Source organism: Zalophus californianus, chromosome 4 (genome assembly GCF_009762305.2).
Source record: "Zalophus californianus isolate mZalCal1 chromosome 4, mZalCal1.pri.v2, whole genome shotgun sequence".
NCBI classification, from domain to species: Eukaryota; Metazoa; Chordata; class Mammalia; order Carnivora; family Otariidae; genus Zalophus; species Zalophus californianus.
This window is the reverse complement of record NC_045598.1, coordinates 61,876,000-61,899,066: the sequence shown is the minus strand read 5'-3', so window position 1 is coordinate 61,899,066 and position 23,067 is coordinate 61,876,000. Positions and strand designations below refer to the sequence as shown.

Sequence of the window (23,067 nt, the reverse complement as noted above, 5' to 3'; positions counted from 1 at the left end):
TGAGTATAACTGACACACATTATTACATTAGTTTCAGGTGTACAACATAGTGACCCAACTTCTCTATACAATATGCTGTGCTCACCACAAGTCTAGCTGCTGTCTGTCACCGTACCATGCTATTACAATATCTTGACTATATTCCCCATGCTGTGCCCTTTATTCCCATGATTTATGTGTTTTTTTACCTTTTTAAAAATTTAAATTCAATTAATTAATATATATTATTTATTTCAGGGGTACAGGTCTGTGACTCATCAGTCTTATATAATACCATCGGTGCTCATTACATCGCATACCCTCCCCAGTGTCCATCACCTGGTTACCCCAGCCCTCCACCCCCCTCCCCTCCAGCAACCCTTAGTTTGTTTTCTATGATCAAGAGTCTCTTATGGTTTCATTGTTTCATTTTTCCCTCTCTTGCCCTATGATCCTCTGCCTTGTTTCTTTTTTTTAATTTAATTTTATTTTTATTATGCTGTACAGGCTTTTAATCAATCTTTGTCAAAGGTGTTGTTCAACAGGACACTATTAATTAGTTTTCATGTTGTGGTGCCTATCGAGTTCCTATAAATGCAGAAAGCTTCTGATGTAGGGCGGGGTCCACTTACTGCCGCTTTTGTTTCAGCAAAGGACAGAATGTGGAATCCCTAATTGTTCCATGTCTGTGTCCAGTCAGATCAATGTTTATTAGGCCCTGGCTAGGTGTAAGCACTGGCAAGACACCGGGGGCATAAAGATCAGTAAGATACTGTCTTTATCTACTGAGAGTGAGAGGAATACAAGGGAATAGTTTCAAGGCCATGTGACTTACAGAGTTATATGGGTCTGGAGATTAAAAACACGTGGGTAGTGTTTGGGTGACTCCAATTATGCAGCTGCTGGACCTTTAAATGTATCAAAAGAAATTGCAAATAGTTGAGAGATAGGAGGAGTTGAAAATATAAGACTTTTTTTTTGTTATTTGAGGAAGGTTGAACCTTATCCCATGGATATTGGGGATTGTTGGAAGACTTTCAGCAGGAGAGTCACATGATCTATTTAGTGATAATATTTCACTCTCATATGCAGGAGGAAGGAGATTTGGGGAGATACCAGGCTAGAAGTGGGGAGACCAGCTAGTAGAGTGACTATGCATCCCAGCTTTCCTGGAACAGTTCAAATTTGTGGGGTTTTTCTTCTAGTATAATTATTAATAATATCTCTTTCACTATGTCTCCCAGTTTGGATGAGAAATTCTGTGGCCGCCCTACTAACTAGATATTTATTGCAGGGGTCTAAGTAAGACTCCATGATGCCCGGAGTTCATCAGGGCTCAGCTAAGTGGACGAAAAGGAATTGCTGCCCAACGCTATCAGCAAGAACAGGCCCTCTGACACCCTTATAGTCTCTTAAATCCACCCCCCCCCCAATTTAGGCCTGAGCACAGATGAAAGATCTCAATGAAAATTTAGTATATCAATTGAATGCTAAATATTACAAATATGTAATAACTGACTGGCTAACCACTCAACCAGCTTGCTGTTTATTTGTCAGCTCAGATTGTACTTGCCTGAGATAACTGAAAAGAAATGAGAAGGAAAGTCGTAAGCAAGTGGTGCAGAAAGTAAGAAAGATAAGCCTTAGTCATGCGTGGGCATGAGGCCCTGCTCCAGTTCCTGAAATGGAACTGAATTCTCATGGAAGGTTTTGATACCTGCTGGAGGACGGCAGAAAGGGCCGTGAAATCTTGCTAAAGTTTCATCATTCTGGGTCCTTATAACCTTGGAAGATGGTAAGTATAGAGGCAATTTAGTCAACTGAAAGAAACAATTGTTCATTTCCTAGTGCATGTATTTAATCATGAGCTGTCACTTGGGACTCCTGTTAGAATCCAGAAAAGGTTACATGGTGGCAATAATTGGGGAATATTTTTAAAAAGAGCGAAGTAACTAGACCCAAGAGAAAAGAGATGTTGCTGTCAGGAACACACTTTGGCAGAAAAAAAAAAATGATTAAGAGTAAATGAAAAGGTGAAGAGCTGTCATTTCCTTTATTTTACTTTTAAACATTTCAACTTCTCCTTCCTCATTTTGTACATATGAGGCAGGCTTTTCCTCCACCCTAATCTCACTATTACCTTGCATTTATAAAGAGCTTATCTCCCAGAAGCTCACAGGGCTACCTCTGAATCCATGCCACTTTGGAAAGTATTGCTTAACAAAAAAGGAGGCGCTCTTATTTAATCTGTCCTATCATTAAATGTTCTAGCGGGAGCTGGGAGCCGGATTTGCCGTAGGCAGTGATTGTGTGCTGGGCTGCACAAATGCACGTCGAGCTGCACAGCCGCCCAGGCAAGAGCAAACGTGGCATGATTTTCCTACTTGGTGCCAGGCCTGCCATCATCCCTTTGCTTTCAACTGGGACTCAGGGAGATGTTTCTAATCTGCAAAGAATTATCCAGGTTGCTGATTTACCTTCATGGCTGCTGACGTCCCTGAAATATTGTTGTTGATTACCTCTCTATTTGGGAGCTTGGTTTGCCACAGGCAAGACAATTTACTTAAATTTTAAATTTTGGACTTCCTTCCCCATTTACATTTTTCAGCCTGTCATTTGCAGAATTTCATGTAATCAGATTTACTTCCTCTGGTTTTTGCTTCAGAGAAATGGAATTGAATTAGAAAAAAAAAAATCCTCTGAAGTGGAAGGGGACGGGTTTGGAGATGGAAATATTTTAGTAGTTCCTTTCGAAATTTTTGTTGCAGCTTTGTTATTTAAAAAAAAAATGCATGTTTCCAAGGCGCCAATAATTCAATGAAATCAAATGCAAATAATTGCTCTGAATTCACTGAAAGTTGGTCTCTTCATGTTTTTCATTTAGTTTGAAAATTGATTTTTAGAAACGTGAAGTAGATTAAAAGTATTGCCTGGCCTCTGTATAATCCTCGAGCCGACAGTATTCTTACTAGACTCTCCTGGAAGTCTCTCAACCAGCTTTGACTGTTTCTCTGCCTCCTTGTCTTCCTTTTCCTGCTTCTTTTCTCCTCTTCCTTTTAGAGGTTAGATAAACACTTTGCTCATTCGCTCTTGTGAAAATACTCCAGAATATAAATGAGGAGGCCAGGCAGAGGACATTTCTTTTCATCTCTGGCATATCAATTCATTGTTTATTTTATAAATGAATGTGTGAACACCATAGAACAGGTTTTTTGTTGTTGCTCTTGTTGTTGAGTTTACTGTTTGATATGAGAAATAATATTAATAATGTTGGTTTTTCATTGAATGAATGCTTCCTGTAAAGATGGATAGTCCTAGGCATGTAACACACATCTCTAATCCTCAGTGACCCTAGAAGGAATCGAACGTGTGCCATCCCCCTCTCACATAGAAGAAGATCAGGGAAGGCTACATTGTCAGTGCTCAAGTGTAAAGATAAAGCACTCAATTGCAAAAAACAGTTGCTAAAGCACAAAATCAATCAAATTAGAACAAAATTATGTCACCAATATTTAATTAATTTGATTTGAATCTTTATCTGAGAACCAGCTGAAAGAACCAAGAGCGGTTTCCTCTTAGTGTCACTGATATTATGTAAAATATCACACACAGGTAAAATAAAAAGTGACAAACTTTGTCCAGATCCCTGGCATTTATATTAAAAATACAAAGCCAAAAAGCATATAATTGTTAGAGAGATTTCTTTGGTAACTGGCTTGACTTTTTGTACACTAGGAAGATTGACATTTTATCAAGGTTTTATTGCTAGGGAGGAGCCTTTTCTACTCCTCCTATTACAGTATCATTTCTCTCTGATTAGAAGGTAATTAATTAATAAGCCCCCTTCTTTTGTTGATTCTAGGATTCAAGAAAGATTCATAAAACACCACCGCACAGTAATGCAGCTATTACAATGATCTATTTGGGGAAAACTGTGCACCTGTCTCATGATCACCCAGACTTTCGGGATGAAATAAAAGTTTATCAACAGCATTGTGGTGGGGAAAACCTTTGTGTTTACAAAGGCAAACTACTTGAAAAAGGTACATACAAAATTTGAATTTTTTTAAGTTGCTTAAAGTTGATGCTATAGATAAACTATCGTTGATATCATATCAAAATGATTTCAATCACTCTGAAATTATGCATATCCAGGGACTTATAAACCAGCTGCCTCAAAGTAAATCTAGATTTACTGCTCCATGATTGAAACCGAAGCAGCAATTACTCTTGCAGATTGTGGAAGAAAGAATTTGGAGTGATTTAACCCGGTAACAGATTAATTTTGGGATAGAGATATATGATCATTAAAATGTTGCACGAATAAACTGTCCCCCAAATTACAAGTTAGCTATTTGGCCTGCCATAGTGAATTATATCATACGTTATTCTAAGGGAAAAATACCAGATTGGCAATTTGTTCTTTAGAAAAATGTTGAGATAAAATCACAAATCCAATAAACTTCAGGGTGAATCACACCTAAATAACTTGGTGCGGAATTTGGCTAGATGGATTTTAGTACATTTCTGCTTTCATTTGATCATAAATCCATGTTTCTTAGCAGAAAATAATTTTTATATCCAATATAGGGTTTCACATATTGTACTGAAGTGGTTTTCATCAATATTTAGTTGTGTGGAATAGCAATTAAAAGGACAAGTTGTTATAGGATTATATTTGTTATTTCCTTGCTTAAGAAACTCTGTTTAGAAAGCAATTGCATTTTTACTAAGTAAAAGAATTATTTATATTTGGGCAATCTTGATACAAGTTTAGGGAGTCTTAAGAGTTAGGGGCAAGAATGGAATTGTTACTTTTGGCTTTTCTGCTTTCCCTCATCACTCAAAAATTGTGACTGTTAATTCTAAAAATTTTAAGTACTTAAAAAGAAACTAGACAGATTTAGGGTTTAAATATTTAAAACTTTCCAACAAAAGAAAGAGTAAACATTTGAATGTTTTAACTTTATAAAGATTTATAAAACTTACTTATAAAAAATAATGCTAGAAACTATTTTTCCCCATTTTGTGTACCTGGCTGAAATGTAATTTACTTTGCCATTTTGTCATAGCATTTGAGAGTTCATTCCTGCCATTTTGTAGATGAGGAAAATGAGAGAAGTCCAGAGGTGAAATGGCTTCCTAAGGTCGCACGCACAGCTTGGGGCCTGGTCAAGAGCAGATCCTGGACCTCTGAGTAGGTGCAGGACCCTTGCTCAGTTAGCTGTTCTTAGTGGCAAAGGGTTTCCTACATTTTCATAATATGAGAGGTAGGAAATCCCTAATGATAGTGGCATAGATACACTTAAGTTTTGAAAGTGTAGCTTTCAAGTATTAATATAGAAGAATTGCTGAAAATAGCTATAGTCTACAATTGGAACGAACGTAATGAAACTTTTCCTGGGTCTTGGATCACGCTTTCTTCAAGACAGTGCATGTATGTCTCTTTGCCTGCTGGAAAACGTGGTACATAAAAATGAAATAAGAACAAGGCTTCACTAGCTGAATGTTTTCAGGAAGACCACATATACTCTGTGGTAACAGCGCAAAACCAAAGAGTAAGGGAGAGTGTTACTTGGCTAAGTGTTGTTTTGCATACCTATTGATCCTGGGACTGACTTTTGTTATGTCATTGGACAGAATTAAATAACAGAGTGGAATGGGGACTTAAATAATTGAATCCTGTCCACATAATAATTTTGTCTCAGCTTGCCCTTTGATTGCCAGGAAAGTAATTGTTGAAAATTGAAAAGTTGGGTGGCTCAGAGTTGACTTGTGGTTCAGCAATCTAAGCAATTTAGCTGGGCTGAAAAGAATCTGCCCGTTTTACAAATCAAAGCTGTGCATGATTCAGTGAAATGTGAATAGGTTTTTAGAAGAGTTTGGTTTAAAAAAAAAAAGGCGTTTAGCGTTCTGCTTGGAGCAGTAAACTAATTAAAAATGTGGCGTTCGTTAATTTGTCTTGCTTTTGGATGAGAAATAACAATAAAATTAATTATTTAGGAATGTGGCAAGTGCATCTTTTATTCCCCTAGTAATTCACTGATGTCTTACAGTTTGATTTTTAGACATCAAGCCACATATTGATTGTTTATTATATACACCTATGAAGTCACCAAGTATTTCTGCTACTTGTAAAGAGTACAGTTCTTCGCAGGCATTTTTATTTACCATGTTCATCCTTTCAAACAAGGCAAACCTTGGCCTCCTGGGTTCATGTGGATACAAAGAGCAACGTAACTTTTCTTCTTTCTGACCCTCTTATAATCCCTTCCTTTTCTGCCCCATTTTCCTGTATTTTCATAACCTGATCGTTTGTACCGATTTGTGCATTCCTCGTTACTCCCTCACAAACCAGCTGCTTCACTGGTTCCCCAACCCCGTGCTGTTATCTTGTCTTTTGGAGCGCTATTCCTTTGTCTGCAATAGGACAAAGGATTTTAAATTCAAGATAGGATTTTAAATTCAAATTTTATCCATCTCTTAAGATTCACATTGAGGCTATGAGGCTTTCTCAGCCGACTTCTGCTGTTTCATCCCTCTCTCCGTGGCCGGGGCTCTGACTCTACCCTGAAACCCGAAGCATTTCATTACACTGTGACTTAGAGTAACTGTTTTTTATTTCTCTTTTACTTGTTATATATACTGAGTTTTTAGTTTTTAGAAATATGCTTATTGAGGTGTAACTTACATTCCACAATTCACCCATGGTGAGTGTACAATGCACTGATTTTTAAGCATCTTATAGGGTTGTGCAGCCATTGGCACAAACCAGTTTTGGGATCTCTGTCACTTCAGAAAGTTCCCTTGTGCCCACTGGCAAAGAATCCTCACTCTCTGTAGCCAGCCTCAGGGAGCCACTGATCTGCTTCCAGTCTCTACGGATACGTCTTTTCTGGACATTTCGTATAAATGAAATCATACAATAGGCAGCATCTGTGTCTTGCTTCTTTCACTTAGCCTGATGTTTCTGAGAGTCATCTATTCACAGCCGTTATCAATGGTTGCCCTCTTCTTATACCACTGAATGTATTCCATCCACTACATGTCCATTTATGCTGTTTCTAATTTGGGACCATTATAAATCATGCTGTGATGAATATACAGATACAAGTTTTTGTGTAGACATCTGGTCATTTCTCTTGAGCAGATGCCTAGGAGTGGATTTGATGGCTTTTTCCCCCCTGAATATGGCCCACACTTTTCTGCTTCTTACATACACGTCTTTTGATTTTTTTTGTTGTTGAAAACTGGACATTTTCGATCATGTATTACAGCAACTGTGGATTCTGGATTCTGACTTCTTCCTCTTGAAGGTTATTGTTCTCACTCTTTTTTGTTGTTGTCTGTTTAGTAACTTCTCTGAAATTCATGAAATCCATGCCCCCTCTCCTTGGTAGACAGCCAGCGTAGTGTCTCTGCTTAGATTTTATCTCTTTTTATTTTTTAGGCTGACCTTCTTGGGTTGTCTCTGTTTTCATAGTTTATTGATCTCTAGTGATTTGTCAGAGGTTGTGTGCAAAGACTTTGACCCAGTACAAAGTCAGAAGACTTTGAATGAAGTACAGCCCCCACCTTGTACCATGGATCTATGTGTGGGTGTATTCCTTTCCTGGGGCTAAGGTAACAAATCCCCAAAACTCGTGGCTTAAAACAACAGAAATTTAATTCTCACACAGCTCTGGAGGCCAGACATCTAAAATCAGGTATTATTAGCAGGCCATCCTCCATCTAATAACTCTAGGGGAGAATCTTCCCTTGTCTCTTTCAACTTCTGGTGATTCCCAGCAATCCATGGCATTCCCTGGTTTGTAACCCAGCGCTCCCCCCAGAGACCCTATTTCCAGATAAGGTCACATTCTGAGGTTCTGGGTGGTCATGGAGTTTTAGAGGGCAATATTCAACCCAAAGTAACGGGTTCGGGAGTCCATCCAAAGTTCAGGCAGTTTTCAGGTCTGCTTTAACTTTTATTTTTCCACCAGGTTTTCTTTGTTCATGGGTGCAAGCTTCCAGTGGGCCAGGGATGTATGAATAGGTTGGGCCTACTCCAATCCATGCCACTTCCCATCAGCCGGGGGGATGTGTGGAGAGCTTATCAAATGTGTCTATAATTGCCTTATGGCCTGTATCTCCTCCCTGTTAAGTTTCTGGCTAGCCCTGCAGCCTGGGTGCTTGCCCTAATTTCAACTACAGTCTTAGTTAGCAGGATCTCTGAACTTCCATGTTAGCTTGCCTCCAAGAATGCCACTTATTACTGGTAATGCCACTGGCCAAGGCTTTTTTGTTTTCTGCTCCAGACAAAGTCAGCTCCCATTGACAGGGAAGCTGCTAGCTATTTGTGGCCTGCCCTCCCCTGTTGGAACTCTGCTGATGAAATGCTGGTGGGGGGGAGGGGGATGGGGATTCCCTCTGTCCTTATGAAAAGTTCAGTAGTTTTTGAACTGCTGTTCAGTTTGTTTTAAGTCTTTGGTCCATTTTTAGAGACAAAATTTTAAGGGGAGAGGCTTTGGGGACCTCACTCTTGAAATCTGGCATATTGTTTTTGTCTCCTGCTGAATTATATAACTTCTTGAGTCAGGAGACCATATTTGATCTTTTTTTCAGTATTTTAGTTCCTCTTTAGTGCCTCAAACAGTGCGAGCCACTGCCAGTCAACAATGAATAACCACGTTTTACACGTAGTGTAGAATGCCTTCTGACACTGTACATTATGTAGTCCGTGAGGCTACTCAGTGAAGTGGGTAGACGGGGTCGCTCCCTCCACCCAACTCCTTCACCCCCTCCCATGGCCATCCTCATTTTATATGAGGGTTCTGAAGTGCAACAGTCCAGTGACCTACCAGGGGACACTCAACTTATATGTAAAGAACTAGGACAACGACCCAAATCTTCTGAACTCTGGTCGATATTATTTCCATTATTCCATGCAGAAACCATTAAGTCAGGGGTGGAAAGTGTCACTAAATTTTAAAATATAAAATTAAAAAAGTAATCACAAGGGAAGAAAAGCAGAGGGTGTCAATTCTTGTTACGTTGGGGGAAAAAAAAGAGAAAGGAATGGAATAATAGGTGGATGCACTCTCTAGCCACAGGGCTGCACGACGGAAGGGCAGTCGCCTCGAGAAGTCCACCTCCTGCACCAGTTCTCAGCATTTCCTTAGCCGCACCCTCTCCCTAGGCTGGGACCTCAGGCAGTTAGGGGGTGTGAGGCCGCAGCAGAATAGATCATATGACATGAATGTCCAATTCAAGTTTCTGGAAAGAAAGCAGTCAAACTCGCTTTCTAGTCAATACTTAGGAGTCCATATATCACTAAGACAAGTGGATTTTTTAAATCTGTTATATCTTAGTTTCCCCAGATGCTAACTTTTCGATTTTCTCTTCCCTTGTGTGTTTGAATTTTACATCACAAATACTAAGGTACAAATGAGGGAATTACCTTTCCAGTAATTTTATTCTTTAGTACAATTGCAACTGATCTAGGTAGTTTTTAGGGGCAGAGTGGGGTATAAACATAGTATTTCTAGATGACTATGAAATAGGTTAAAATAATAATTTATTAGTTAGTTATTGGGGGCCTCCTATGCCATTGTCCTGGGACCTGGGGAAACAAGGATGAGTCAGACCAGTTCCAGCTCTCATGGATTTCACAAACATGCAGGACTGCAGACATCTACATCAGGGTTCTCAAAGTCAGGTTCCTGGACCAGAAGCTCAAGCATCACCTGACAACTTAACAGGAATGCAAATTCCTAGGCCCTAGTGAATCAGAAACTCTGGGGTGAAGCCCAGCAACCTATGTTATAATAAGCCTTTCAGGGTATTCTGACGCACACTAAAGTTTGAGAAGTCCTGGTATTGCCATATTTCTAAACAATTGTAATAACAGCAACAACAAGAAAGGTGTACAGAGAGATGAAATGATCAACTCCATCACTTGTGCAAGTGGAAGAGTCCAGAGAGACTTGTTTTGTAGGAAGTGACATTAGAACTGTCATGAAAAGTAGGTTTCTGAGTCACTCTGTAACATAGGGTTTTCTTAGACCTAGAATTTGGGATCTCTAGGGTGAGACCTTTCCAAAGAGCATTATAAAAAGACTTTGGATGATTAAAAATTATTAACTCCAAGCAGTGGTTCTTAATTTTTTGGTGGGACTTTTGGGTGGGCAGGGGAACAAGAAGGGGACCCAAATCCAGGCAGAACTGAGAATGGATTTGAGATGGAATAATTCTACCTCATCCATACATGTATTAGGCTGGTTCAAGTCATAGCTAAAAATACACATTTATTTAAAAGCATTACTGAGCTCACAGTAGCCTCTTGCCATATACTTTATCAGTAGCTAAATAGCAAGATGAAATCTAGAGAGCTACTGGGACTCCCAACACTGACTCCCCTACTTACTGTATGATCTTGGATAAATGACTGAGTTCCCTTGAACTTTAATTTCTGCATATAGAAACTAGTGATAATAATATTCTCTAAACTTCATGTGTTTGTTGAGAAATAACACACCCAAGATTATCGGGCATAATGCCTGGCCATAATAAGAGCTCATATAATGTTATTATTTTATTACAAACCAGAGTTTTATAATGCCTTGGAGTATTTATTGTAAATAAAATAATAGCATGTGTTTTTATGATTAAAAATTGTCCTCAAGTTAAAAAGGTGATCTAGAGCAAAATATTGTACTTACCTAATAGAAAAATGTGATTTTGAACATATTAGTCCAAAGTCAGTTGCTTTCACTGATGTATTTACTTTTTTAATTCCAGAGACCTTTCAGTTTGTTTCCAAAAGGCACCATGGTTTCCCCTTCAGTCTCACCTTTTTCCTGAATGGGATGCAGGTGAACAGGTTAAGCTCCTGCTGTGAATATAAGCATCGGAAAGGTTCCAGACTTGGAGGCAAACGAGGCTACTTCGGGTTTGTGTGCGTGCAGAGATCATCTCCTTGTTACAAGTATGGAAACCAGTGTCCTTTGGTAGAGGGCACGTTTGCTACATTTTCCTCTTTATGCTTCTACTGATGCATTTCTCAGCACAGTTTGTTAACAAAGCTATCAGTGTAGATGAGCCCAAAACGTCTAAGTTAACGGTTGCTTATTATAACCCGGTGTGTTGTGTTTGAAATTATTAGATCGAAGTTAGATTTCCAGATGTATTCTATCATGGGGATAAAAGCTGGTGGTGTTCCAAATTCTGTTTCTCTCTCTCTCCCTTTCCTCATACTGCTTTAAGTTCTGTTTCTGAAGTGAAGGAGAGAGGGTGTTTTATTCTTATTCTTCTTAGGAACTGGTTTGGGAGTCCCGAAGCATGTGCCAAGCATCTGTCTTACATGGTTGGGTGTGACAGGTCATGCTTGCATTATGGTGTGGCCCGGTTACCATTCTCATGCCCCTAGTTTTAATCTCAGGCATAACGAGATGCATGATAAAGGGTCAATTTTGACTGTTGCTTATCAGCTTTCATATTGGACATTCTGTTTGAAATTAGGACACTTGCTTGTAGGCTTTCTTTAATTATTTTCTGAAAGTACTCATGGAAAATTGATATATGCCAAGCTAGAAAACAGGAGTGAACCACCCAAAGTTCCTGCCCTTGTGGAGCCCATTCTAATGGGGCAAAGGCAAATAGCAAGTAAACCAATTAATATGTGTCAGATGGAAGTGTTGGGATCAACTGGAAGTTCTCTGCTGATTGTTTCTGTATTTTCAGTCAACCAAGAATTTATCAGCTGAGGTTAAGGCTTAAGGAAGAAGGCATTGGAGGTTTTAGGGGGGAGAAATGTGTGAAAGAGTCATCCAGCAAGTGGGACAGTGAATGGTCTAGAGCAATATAGTAGGAGTGCCCAGATGTACTTAGGACCCACCTGAGGCTGTTTTCCTGTTCCAACTCAAATATACTTTCTCCATATTTGTGGGCAAGTCATTTAACAAATTTCTCTTTGCCTCCCAGGAAAGCTAATGAGCATATTATATACAGTCATCCATGCACAAATACATTGCATTCTTTGAGAGTTGCTGTATAAATCCAAGCTGTAAATGTTTGGTTGTAAACACTTTCTTTGGAGGTTTAATAATCAGTAATAAAATCTGATTGATGACATCTACTTTCCTATTTAACACTTATTACCTCATGCACAATTTTTATATGATTTCATTTGATTCCCTCTAGCTTCTTTCTTTGACCTTTTCAAATAATAAAAATAAAAAGCTTGTGATATTAAAGAGTAAGGACTGTTAGGTCTGTTAACGTTTTTAAAAATTTATTTATATAATATAAATATAAAACAAATATTTATAAAATATAACATAATTCACTTATAATTTTATATAACCTTTTTGGGGGGGTCACATCCATGATACTTTTAATTATTTTAAGGGGTGTACATGAATGCCTCTAATTTGTTAAAAAAGAAATTAATTTTCATTCATTTTTAAAAGTACTGGCTCTGGAACTTTTGATATGAGGAGGGAATTATTTAAAACAACAATAGGGAGTTCTAGTTCTAAAAATGATTAGGAATTACCTGTTTAAGGTCTTCAGAAAACAAGAAAGGCTCAGCAGTGGTCACATCTAAGTGTGGAGGTTGCACACTTGTACCCATCCCTCAGTCATGGCAACTGAAGAGACAAGGTAGTTATTTTCAGTTGCTAGAGTGAAGCACAGAAGGAAGAATTGCCTAGCCAAGTAGAATGCAGACTGCGTTGAGCTTTAGTAATCAGAATCAACGCCTCAAATTATACTCAGAAGTCAAATAGGTAGTCAGTGACAAGGAGAGCACAGATGTAGCTCACTTTGTTCATCCAATTCCCCTAAGCAGATGGGCAATAAAAAGTCTGTGCATGCAGTAGGGAGGCATCAAAGCCTCTACGTAGTCACAACATAAACCAAAAGTAACAGCAGATCAGATGCTCCAAATCGATGGATTTGGTGTTGCCATTGATAAGGGAAGAAGAGCTTGAACAGAAGGCAATGCTAGTAATCATATTCTGTGAAGATTCATGACACCTTTATTCCAAGGAAAGTGGTGTGCTAAATACATCATCATTACAGGCAAGAAACATTTATCATGCTTAATATGGGGGAGGTAAGTGTATTCTTATTATCTCATTTTTTACAGCCTGATAGTTACTTTGAGTGCAAATCCTTTTAGCTTTATTTAATGGGGGGATATTGAAAAGATAAGTGATATAACCAAGTTCTCCTAAGCTGGGAGGATTGATTCCTATGCTATTTCTAGACTGGGGATGGCTGAAATTCAGTGAAATCTTTAGCTCAAGAAATTGCCATTAGATCTAATTCACACTGAGGCAGTTTTCAAATTTTACATATTATTTCTGGTTGGATACATCTTGACTACATTTGGATCTGTTTTCACCTGTGTGCTCTATTGATTCAGTTTCCCACTAAGTTGTGTAGGGAAGGGGATGCAGGTAGTTCTAGAGGAGGAGGCTGGTGGAGGCTGACAGTTGCCCGGCACTTTTCTCAGGTCACAGATCATCTCTAGGCCTTGGTGCGAACTTCTCCAGGTTTTGTTAGTTTCTAGTGAAGAGTGTGAGCACTTTCCCTGGTGGGAAGCCCTGCAGTGTAACATCTGTCCATGGGGCTGTCCTTCTGGGAGGGCTACACCTGTAATCTAACAATATCTTTGTACCTCGTTGTGAGGGGATGGAGTCTAGCAACCCTGAGCCAGGATCCAGCTCCATCCCTAACCTGCTGGGTGAGCTTGGGCAAGGCATTGAGGCCTGCCAGCCTCAGTTTCCTCCTTTGTCAAGTTGTGATGATAGTTCTTAATGTGTCGCTCAATAATCTTACTCTTAGCATAATCATATTTTTATTAATGTATTATTGTACATTATTATAAAATATTGTACATCCTCCTTTGTCAAGTTGTGATGATAGTTCTTTTTTTTTAAAGATTTTATTTATTTATTTGAGAGAGAGAGAAAGAGAGAGAGAGCACGAGAGGGAAGAGGGTCAGAGGGAGAAGCAGACTCCCTGCCGAGCAGGGAGCCCGATGTGGGACTTGATCCCAGGACTCCAGGATCATGACCTGAGCGGAAGGCAGTCGCTTAACCAACTGAGCCACCCAGACGCCCTGTGATGATAGTTCTTAATGTGTTGCTCAATCATCTTACTATTAGCATAATCATATTTTTATTAATGTATTATTGTAATTATTGTACAATATTGTACATATTATTGTATGTATATGTATTATTATCATAATTGGAATTCTTATTTCAATATTAACTTGAGAGATAGGAAAAAAGCTATAGAAGGATTTATTCATGTTACGTTTGTTAGGACTGATTTTTCAAATATTTTTTAATGTCTTAATATATTCAGATCATTGGCTTGTTTCACCAGATTTGACTTTGAATGACTTCATGACCTCTACAAATTATTGCCATCTCCAAAGAATGAAAGCTTATTGCTAGGAAAAGTCACCAAAAGATTGTTGTACAGGCTTCAAAAGGCCATTCTAAAAACAATGATGACAGTTCTATTAAAATAACCATGCAGGCTCCCGATGTGTATATTTAAAGGGCACAACAACATTTGACTGTATATGTTTCTTAAAAAATCAATCATATTTATTTAGAGTCAACCTTGTATAGAAGTCTTTTGTTGTTGTGTTGTTGGAATAACAAATTATCTAAGACTGAATGGCATCTTCTTCTGATTATTTTTATCTCAGCTTCCCTGTTTATATACCTGAATGTTCTTTTATCATATAATTCTCATTTAAGAACTTGAATGATATGTTTATTGGACTCTGTAATGAGGCTAAAAACATGCTTTAAAGGCACAAGTTTTAGCTTGAGACAACTGTTCTTAGTTGTTTCGTTGTTTTCTTGTTCAAATTACCATGGGTAAAATTATCAATAATTGTTTGTGTTCATTTACAAGAATTTGTTATGAATGAGAAAATAAGTTTATTCTAATTAACTATGTGTACTATAATAAAATATTTCTTATAGTATTTCTTACTGGAATAAGAAATAATTCATTTAAAAAGCTTTGAGGTTCCATTGTGTTATATATAAAGGTTAATAAACACCCTGTGTTTACGTTTTTCACAGGTGCATTATTGCAATGGGCCTTGACAAAAATCCAACTTCACCAAAGCCTAAGAGAGAAAAGAGTATGGAGAAGAGAGAAGAACTGAAGAAGGGTGAGGGGAAACTGAGGAAGGATGGAGGGTACATGATACCGAGAAGGAGTGAGATGGAGGGGAACAAAACCGCTTCAGTCATTTTTTCAGCTCAAGAAGAAAAAACGGGGATCGTAGAAGTGAGAACAGCTGTGGAGGAAATGGAACTTGAAGGAAAACCAGGACAAGATGTTTGGGGAGATGCCCAGGAAAATATATTTCAATACGGTAATGGGCACCACAGAATTCTTTCATTGTTGCCATTGTTGTTTTGCTCCAGTCTTCAAAATGCCCTTATCGAAACATGCAACAGTACCTACCAAATGTTGCTCGGTTACAGTCTTCGGCCGGTTCTGTTGCATGGAGGGGTCCCTGGCCACCTTCCCGCTCTGCGTTGCGTGTCACCTCCCTCACGGGAGGCAGGCCTGATGCTGCAGAGCTGAAGGTGCTGGCAGGGGCGGGAGGGGAAGGAGAATCCTGTCTGCGTCAGCCAGAAGCTCTGTTCACTTCTGCAGAGAGAGACGGGCTGGACCAAATAGAATTTTACATTTTATTTATTTATTTATTTATTTATTTATTTATTTATTTATTTATTTATTTATTTATTTTAGTATTTGAATGTACTTGCTTTGGTGAAATTGATGCTTGGGATCAGGTAGGCACAATATGCTTATATAGTAATACGAGTATTCCATAAGTAAGAACAGTTGACGTAGGCTTGGGGTCCTGGAGCTGATCTGTCTGCCTTCCTTGTTATTCTCTCCTCTCCTGCTCTCTTCTTCTTCCTCCCATCCTCCCTTCCTTCTCTCTCTCTCTCTCTCTCTCTCACACACACACACACACACACACACACACTCATAACCAATAATGAAAGTGCCAGGTACTGGCGCTGGGCCAGAGCTTTCCACACACACAGTACTTTTTTTTTTTAGAAAGAGAGAGAGACTGTGGGTGAGGAAGGGCAGAAGGAGAGGGAGAGGCTCCACACCCAGCACAGAGCCCCACACTGGGCTCGATCCCACAACCCTCGGATCGTGACCTGAACCGAAGTCAAGAGTCTGAACGCTTGACCAGCTGAGCCATCCAGGCCCTCAACATGCACTATGTCATTTTATCCTTACCATTCATTGTGGTAGGTATTATTACTCCCTCCATCTTATGGGATAGGAAACTGAGGCTCAGACACACAGACAGAAAGCAGCAGAACTAGGACTTACACTGGAGGTGAGGAAAACTTTTGCCTCAACCCATCTAGGTTCTTTGACTGGGTCCTTGTAAATGAGACTGACAAAAGAGATTAAAACAGGAAAAACAAACAGAAATTTATTAGCATGTGCATCGCACATACACCCAGGAGTACTCAGCGGTGAGTAACTCAAGGGGGTGGTTAGAACTTGGGCTTATGTAGCATCTTAGCAAAAGAATGACGCTTTTAGAGAAGTGACAGGGCAAAGGAAAAAGCACTGAGCTTCTGGGGCAGCAAATTATGGGAAGGCAAATATATGGCGAAAGGAATGCTAGATAAAGGCTAGTTTCAGTGAGGTTTGTGATGCTGATTCTTTGGGTGTTTTTTTCTGGACTGATAAGGATGTGGAGTCATCTCCTTTGATTAACTTCTGTCCTTCCTGGGTAGAGAGGGGAGGGGAGACACCTTCACAAGTTTATGTCCTGCTTTTAGCTAAATAGGGGGAGGGTAGAGCACTCTTCTTGTATCTACTATTTCTCAGTTGCCTTCAGCTCAAAATAAAGTAGATGCCAAAGTGGCATATTTTCTGGGCCAGCATACTCTGTCTGTCACACTCCAATACCCGGGCTTGTCTAATTCTAAAACCCAGGCTTTCCCACACTGTACAACCTCCTATTCTGCACAAGCTATCCTCGATGTTACCTGGTTGTGGGTGATATGTCCAAAGTCAGCAAGGGGAGCTGCCTGCATGTCCCGCTTACAGCAAGGAGGCAGCTCTGGGATTAGAGGACCATTAGCTGTGGGCTGGGAGGACCTGTGGAAGAACTGGCATCAGGAAAGGGGCAGATTCCTTGTTCCTCCTTCTCCAGTCATCTTGCTGCTGCCCAAGGGTTTCAGAAATCCCAGAGAAGAATTACAGAGCTATTATAGCACTGGACTTTGTTTATTACTGAAAGAATGTGATCATCTTAAAAAAGATTTCACTTCTAACACTTTGACCCAGTTTCTCTCTCTCTCTGATCTCTTCTAGTTTTTATTATCTTAGATTGAAAATTTAAAACTATCTACGGCAATAGCAGTAGCACAGAGATGAACAAATTGGATGTGTTTTTATGTGTTTTAACTTTCAAGACGTGTAGGTTTATTAAAGCCATGCTCAGGAGAGGCTTTTATATTCTTCTTTTTTTTTTCTTAAACCAACCTGGCCAGTGTTATGAGTAGTATATTTTATGCCTATGCTGTAGCTTTTCCCAAGATCTTTCCTCTGTGTTGGCTAGTTAATGGATTTGTCCTTTAAAAACAAAAGAAGAAGAAGAAACAGAGGCAGCAAGGCTTCAGCTCTCTGCAGAGCATCCACTGATGGTAAAGGGCAACAAGAAACTTGAGTGGAGGTCAGTGAGAGAGGGTTGCGGCTGGACTGATGTCGACCTCGTGTCAACTCACTTCCTCATTAGTGGGGATGGTAAACAACAAGCTAATTAAATTCTCTGGAAGGAGGAAGATGAGATGGGAGAAACAGAAATTATGAAAAGGAATCCAGAAAGCATGCCACAAGTTCACTCAGATTGAGAACACAAGTAGCTAACACAAAGGAGGTGGCTCTGAGCGCTCATGCTAAGTGAGTGCTCATGGTTAAAGGAGAGATGATATTTAGGTGTAATGACAGTAGTGGGTAGAGCAAAGCCAGGGCAGCCTTGAATCTCGTACTTTGAGAGAAAACACAGAAGCTTCTGCAAAACAGAATGTAGGGACTGTTCTTATGGTTCAGTACATGTTCCTTCAATTTTATGCTCTGCTTCAATAATATAACTGTAATTGTGTCCTGATTGTGGACACTTGTACTTCTCCAGTTTTAATCAGGTGCCTCCATTAGAGTATATTTCTCTTGGTCTGTGACCAACCCCTTCCACCCCCATATTACTACTAATCCCTAATAATTATTAGACATGTATTGCTCATGCCATTGTACTAAGCATGTTCCAGGGATGATTATTATATTTTTTAAAAGATTTTATTTATTTGAGAGAGATAGCAAGTGAGAGAGACCACAAGCAGGGGACAGAGGGAGAACCAGACTCCCCGCTGAGCAGAGAGCCCAACATGGGCTCCATCCCAGGACCCCTGAGATCATGACCTGAGCAGACACTGGAGAAGCTTCTCCAACGGAGCCACCCAGGCACCCCTGTTCCAGGGATTATTGCTTTAATAGTCACCACTGCTTTGTGAGGCAGGCACTACCATGTCACGGATGAAGAAACTAAACCTTGAAGATGTTGAGCAAATTGTGTAAAGTGACATAGTTAGCAAGTGTTTTCACTTGGACTTGGGCACATGGCAGCCTGCCTCTAAAACCCTCATATGTCACCACTATGTGACACTAATGATGGATTATAACAGTTCACTCACGTTCTGCTTGGCCCCCTGCTTATCCTGTGACCAGCAGCAAATATCTGTAAAGTGATAGATGCATGTGTTTCTCACGCCCGTGTGTTCTGTGGCTAACCTAAACTCCACCTTTTACGAAGTCTTCCACGATCTCCAAATGACTTTCTGCCCCCCCTTTTTTAATTCCATTCCATTCATTTGACACTATTTCACGTAATTAATCATGAGTCCTATATGAAAATCCATAGCAATCAAGCCCAGTAGTGATGAAACTAACATTACTGAGGACCATGTATAAAAACTACTATGAGTACTGTATCTCTTGTGTATTTGCATCTTTTTTTTTTTTAAAGATTTTACTTATTTATTTGAGAGAGAGAGAATGAGAGAGAGAGAAAGTACATGAGGGGGGGAGGGTCAGAGGGAGAAGCAGACTCCCTGCTGAGCAGGGAGCCCGATGCGGGACTCGATCCAGGGACTCCAGGATCATGACCTGAGCCGAAGGCAGTTGCTTAACCAACTGAGCCACCCAGGCGCCCGTGTATTTGCATCTTATTTCCTCCACAAAAATTGGAGAGTCCTTCTCAAAAAAGGCTTATTGATTGACAGCTGACTGGGCCAAGTGAGGAACGATCCTATTATTTGGCCTGAAATATTTGGATAAAAATATTTGTTTTTATTGGTATTTCCTGTTTCTTTCATACACTATAAACCAAATTTTTCATCTTCTTATTTATAATTTTGGTTTGCAGATAATAATTCGCATTTCATGTTCTGCATATTAAATTTCTTTTGTGAAAACATTCTTGTGAATTCTCTTTGTTTGCCTTTCTTCATTACACTAAGTTTCTGATTTCACTTTTCCCCTTACATCTCCCTCATACAATCTCTGCATTAACAGAGCTTTCTTCATATGCACGGGGCCTGCATTTCTAAATTAAGTTTCTTTCATTGGGGCAGGGTGGATAGCTCTAAGTAATTACCTGACAGGCCCCCACCACTGGCAAGGAAGCCAGAATATCTAATAACTAAAACACACAAAATAGGGAAAGCTTTATTTTCCCTGTAATTTTTATTTTAAAGATAATTGTTTATTTGCTTAATTGGTTCTGCATGAAATCCTTTTGCTCTCTATCCTTGGCATGTTGTCATTTCAAGATTTTTAGTTTTTGGTGGAGGAAAAAGGGGAACAATTAAATATGAAAGGTGAAAAATCATAACCACAAGGGACAGCTGGAGTTTATCTGATGTGACAATTTCCTTTTTCTGCTGTGGATTTGTTGCACCTCTGTAGGGAATGAAGCAAATTAGTAGCTGTGACAGGAATGTTCTATTTTATAAGAATTTTTTATCCTTGGAATGTAATTATTTCATTGACTGTAGGGATGAATAATGCATATGATTTGGGTTCTGGTCTAAGTATAGAATGCCTCATAATGCCTTTTCCTGATGTCCATTTGGTTCTCAAAGAATGTGCTATTCACAGTATTACTTCTCAGGGCCTTTGGACTTGATTAATTGAATTTTTCCACTTCACTATTCATTAACTTGATATCCAAATATTTTGAACATTCTTCATATGAAATATGACCTCACTGGGTCTCCAAATTAACTTTCATTATTATAATCCTGTTCTCTTCATTTTTAATTTATTTCTAATTTATTGTTTTTCTATCAAGTTCTTCTCTTGTCTATTTTGGTTATTGTAGATGATGATGTCCATTTGTAAATGAACTTTCATTAGGTTTCAGGCTCGTCATTTGGAGCTTTATTTCTTTTGTGCTCTTGTGTATGTAACTGATTGCAATCTTTGATCATTTGCTGTTGGTTTTCCATGTTCAGTAATTGTGTGAAAAAGAAGCAAAGAAAGGCCCAGAGAAGAGAGTGTAGTGGAGTCAAAGTTCTCATTAAAGTAAAATGGGTTAAGTATCAGAGATTCTATTTTCCTTCTTATAGTGGTGATTTTTTTTCCTCAGAATATGAAGAAGATTTTGAAGTAGATGAGGAGAAACAAGATGAGAAAGCTAATGAAGAAGGACAGGCTGATGATCAAATGAATGAGATGTCAAAGTCACCCTCAGATGATGAAAAAGATCATTTAGACCCTGAAAAGGAAAGTGAAACCTTGTCGCAGAGGGCAGCAGATGCTGATGACAATATGAAGGATGAAGGGGATGGATGCTGTGACAGTGAGCTAGAGGAGGATAAACAAGGCAAGTTGTTTCCCAGGTCCTGGGACATGGGCTGTTCGGCAAGTGTGCTCACTCCTTTTCTTTTCTTTCTATTTAATGGGATGATCCTCTTTTAAGGGAGTGTTTAGAGCCTGGTTCCCTAACCAGAGAATGATGATCAATCAGGCTTCCATAGATACCTAATTTATGGGGTCATTCCGTAATTCCTTCTTTCCTTAGTTTGCTGGGATTTTTCAACAGGGGTCAGGTAAAGCTTTTAGTGACATGTCCTCTATTTACTTAGAAAGTTACTCCTTTTTTTTTTCTTTAAATCCCAAAGTATCCCCTCTTACACACACACACACACACGTATTCTCATGTGCATACACCATTTTGTAGCCTTAGAAAAATGAAAAGAACCTCCCATTCAGTTAAAAGGAAAGTTGAAGATTCCTACCCTAGGTTCACATTTTTGTCTTCACTTACCTTACACACAGGATGCTGTCATCTTAGTTTCATGGAAGGATTATCTCTTTTGACAAAGGAGGCTCCCTCACAGTCTTTAAGCTTAAAGAGACTCTGAATTTTCATGGGGAACATACAGAAAGGTTTTTAGGTAGAGAAAGAAACCCTTATCATCTGAGACATACCTCAAACATTTTAAGACTCTTTTAAAGACCTTAGTTCCCCAAAATCATGTTCAGTCAAAGAAGGAACCAATTTCTTGCTTTGTCCAATAAAAGGGTTTGGTCAAGGTTATGTGATTCTTAGTTAATCAGAGATCTTTCCTGGTACATTGAGGGCATTTACCAGTTACAACAATAACCCTGTCGTATTTAAGTATATGTATGTCTTTGTAGTTTGCTTTGGGCTAGAGAATGAGGTTACGTTATGATGACTTTTTTTTTTAAGATTTAATTATTTATTTGACAGAGAGAGAGACAGAGAATGTGTGTGCACAAGCAGGGGTAGCAGCAGGCAGAGGGAGAGGGAGAAGCAGACTCCCCTCAGTGCAGGGAGCCCAATGCGGGGCTGGATCTCAGAACCCTGGGATCATGACCCAAGCCAAAAGTAGACGCCCAACTGACTGAGCCACCCAGCCACCCCTATGATGACTTTTTAAATTGCTGTCCATTTCCCCCATTCTTTCCACCTCTCAACATTTTCTACTGTATAAAATTCAAAATTTTGAATTGAAGGAGTATATTGGGATAATATAAAGTAAGAGTAAATTCAGTAACCAAGAGCAAATATTTTAGTTCCATTCTCTTCAAGAAATAATTTAAGCAAACCTATTCTAAAATTTCATGCACACACATAAAGGCAATAAAATACAGAAATTATTTAGAGTAAAAGAGAAGATAATTTTACTAGGAACCATAGATGGGACCATCACTAAGCTTGAACTAGAAATTTAATCCTGAGTTTCCTGACAGTTAAAGCAAAGAGTGAAGCACAAAGTGAAAATTTAGAATGATGTTCGCTATTAGTAAACTTGAAAACACGATATGCTGTCACTTTTATTACAGTTGAAAGATGCACTCAAGATTAATGGCCAGGCATTGAAATATTTTTTATAAAGTCTAAACTAGGCCCTTTCTATAATTTCTCTTAATACTTACACTTTATGTTTCCAGGCATGCCTAATATATAAGCTCTTTTCTCAATTTAATGTGAATATTGGATTTAAGTTTATATTCCTATATGACATAGAGAAAGTTAAAGAATTCTATGGAAAAGTGATGTCACATGAATCAAATTTTTAAGAAATTATATGAGTGACTTGAACCTGGAAAAGAACTGAAAATGTGTTTGCATGTAAATATAATGGTTCAAAACACAAGGGACTCAATTTTTCATTTCTTCAGTAAAGGTGGGGAATTAATAAGTGTTGATTTCATGAAGATTCAGTACATTCTTTGAATATTTGGTCATCTGGGATTATTTTTGTGCTACATAATCATTTTGTTTTCTTGGGATCAGATGGATTTTTTCTAAGAACAAATTTTTATGTTCAAACAGAGAGGGATATAGGCTAGTACTTGGATCTTCCTTGGAGGGAACGCCTTAATCATTTAGACCTGTAATTATTGAATAACTGACAGAATAGGTAAGCTTTAACACTGAATCTGCTTGCATATAAATAATTGGAATCCTATGTTTGGAAAGGCATCCAAAAG

At 38.9% G+C, this 23,067-nt stretch overlaps 1 protein-coding gene across 2 annotated transcripts in view; it reads left to right on the top strand.

The window, feature by feature from the left end:
• The window catches only part of ERICH3 (glutamate rich 3), a 106,324-nt gene that overhangs the window by 56,612 nt on the left and 26,645 nt on the right, over positions 1-23,067 (top strand). For both annotated transcript variants that reach the window (XM_027625713.2, XM_027625721.2), the window contains exons 8-11: positions 3,842-4,022; positions 10,759-10,945; positions 15,075-15,373; positions 20,693-20,929. In XM_027625713.2, the coding sequence (XP_027481514.2) occupies positions 3,842-4,022; positions 10,759-10,945; positions 15,075-15,373; positions 20,693-20,929 (904 nt within the window). The remainder of the gene's footprint in view (positions 1-3,841; positions 4,023-10,758; positions 10,946-15,074; positions 15,374-20,692; positions 20,930-23,067) is intronic.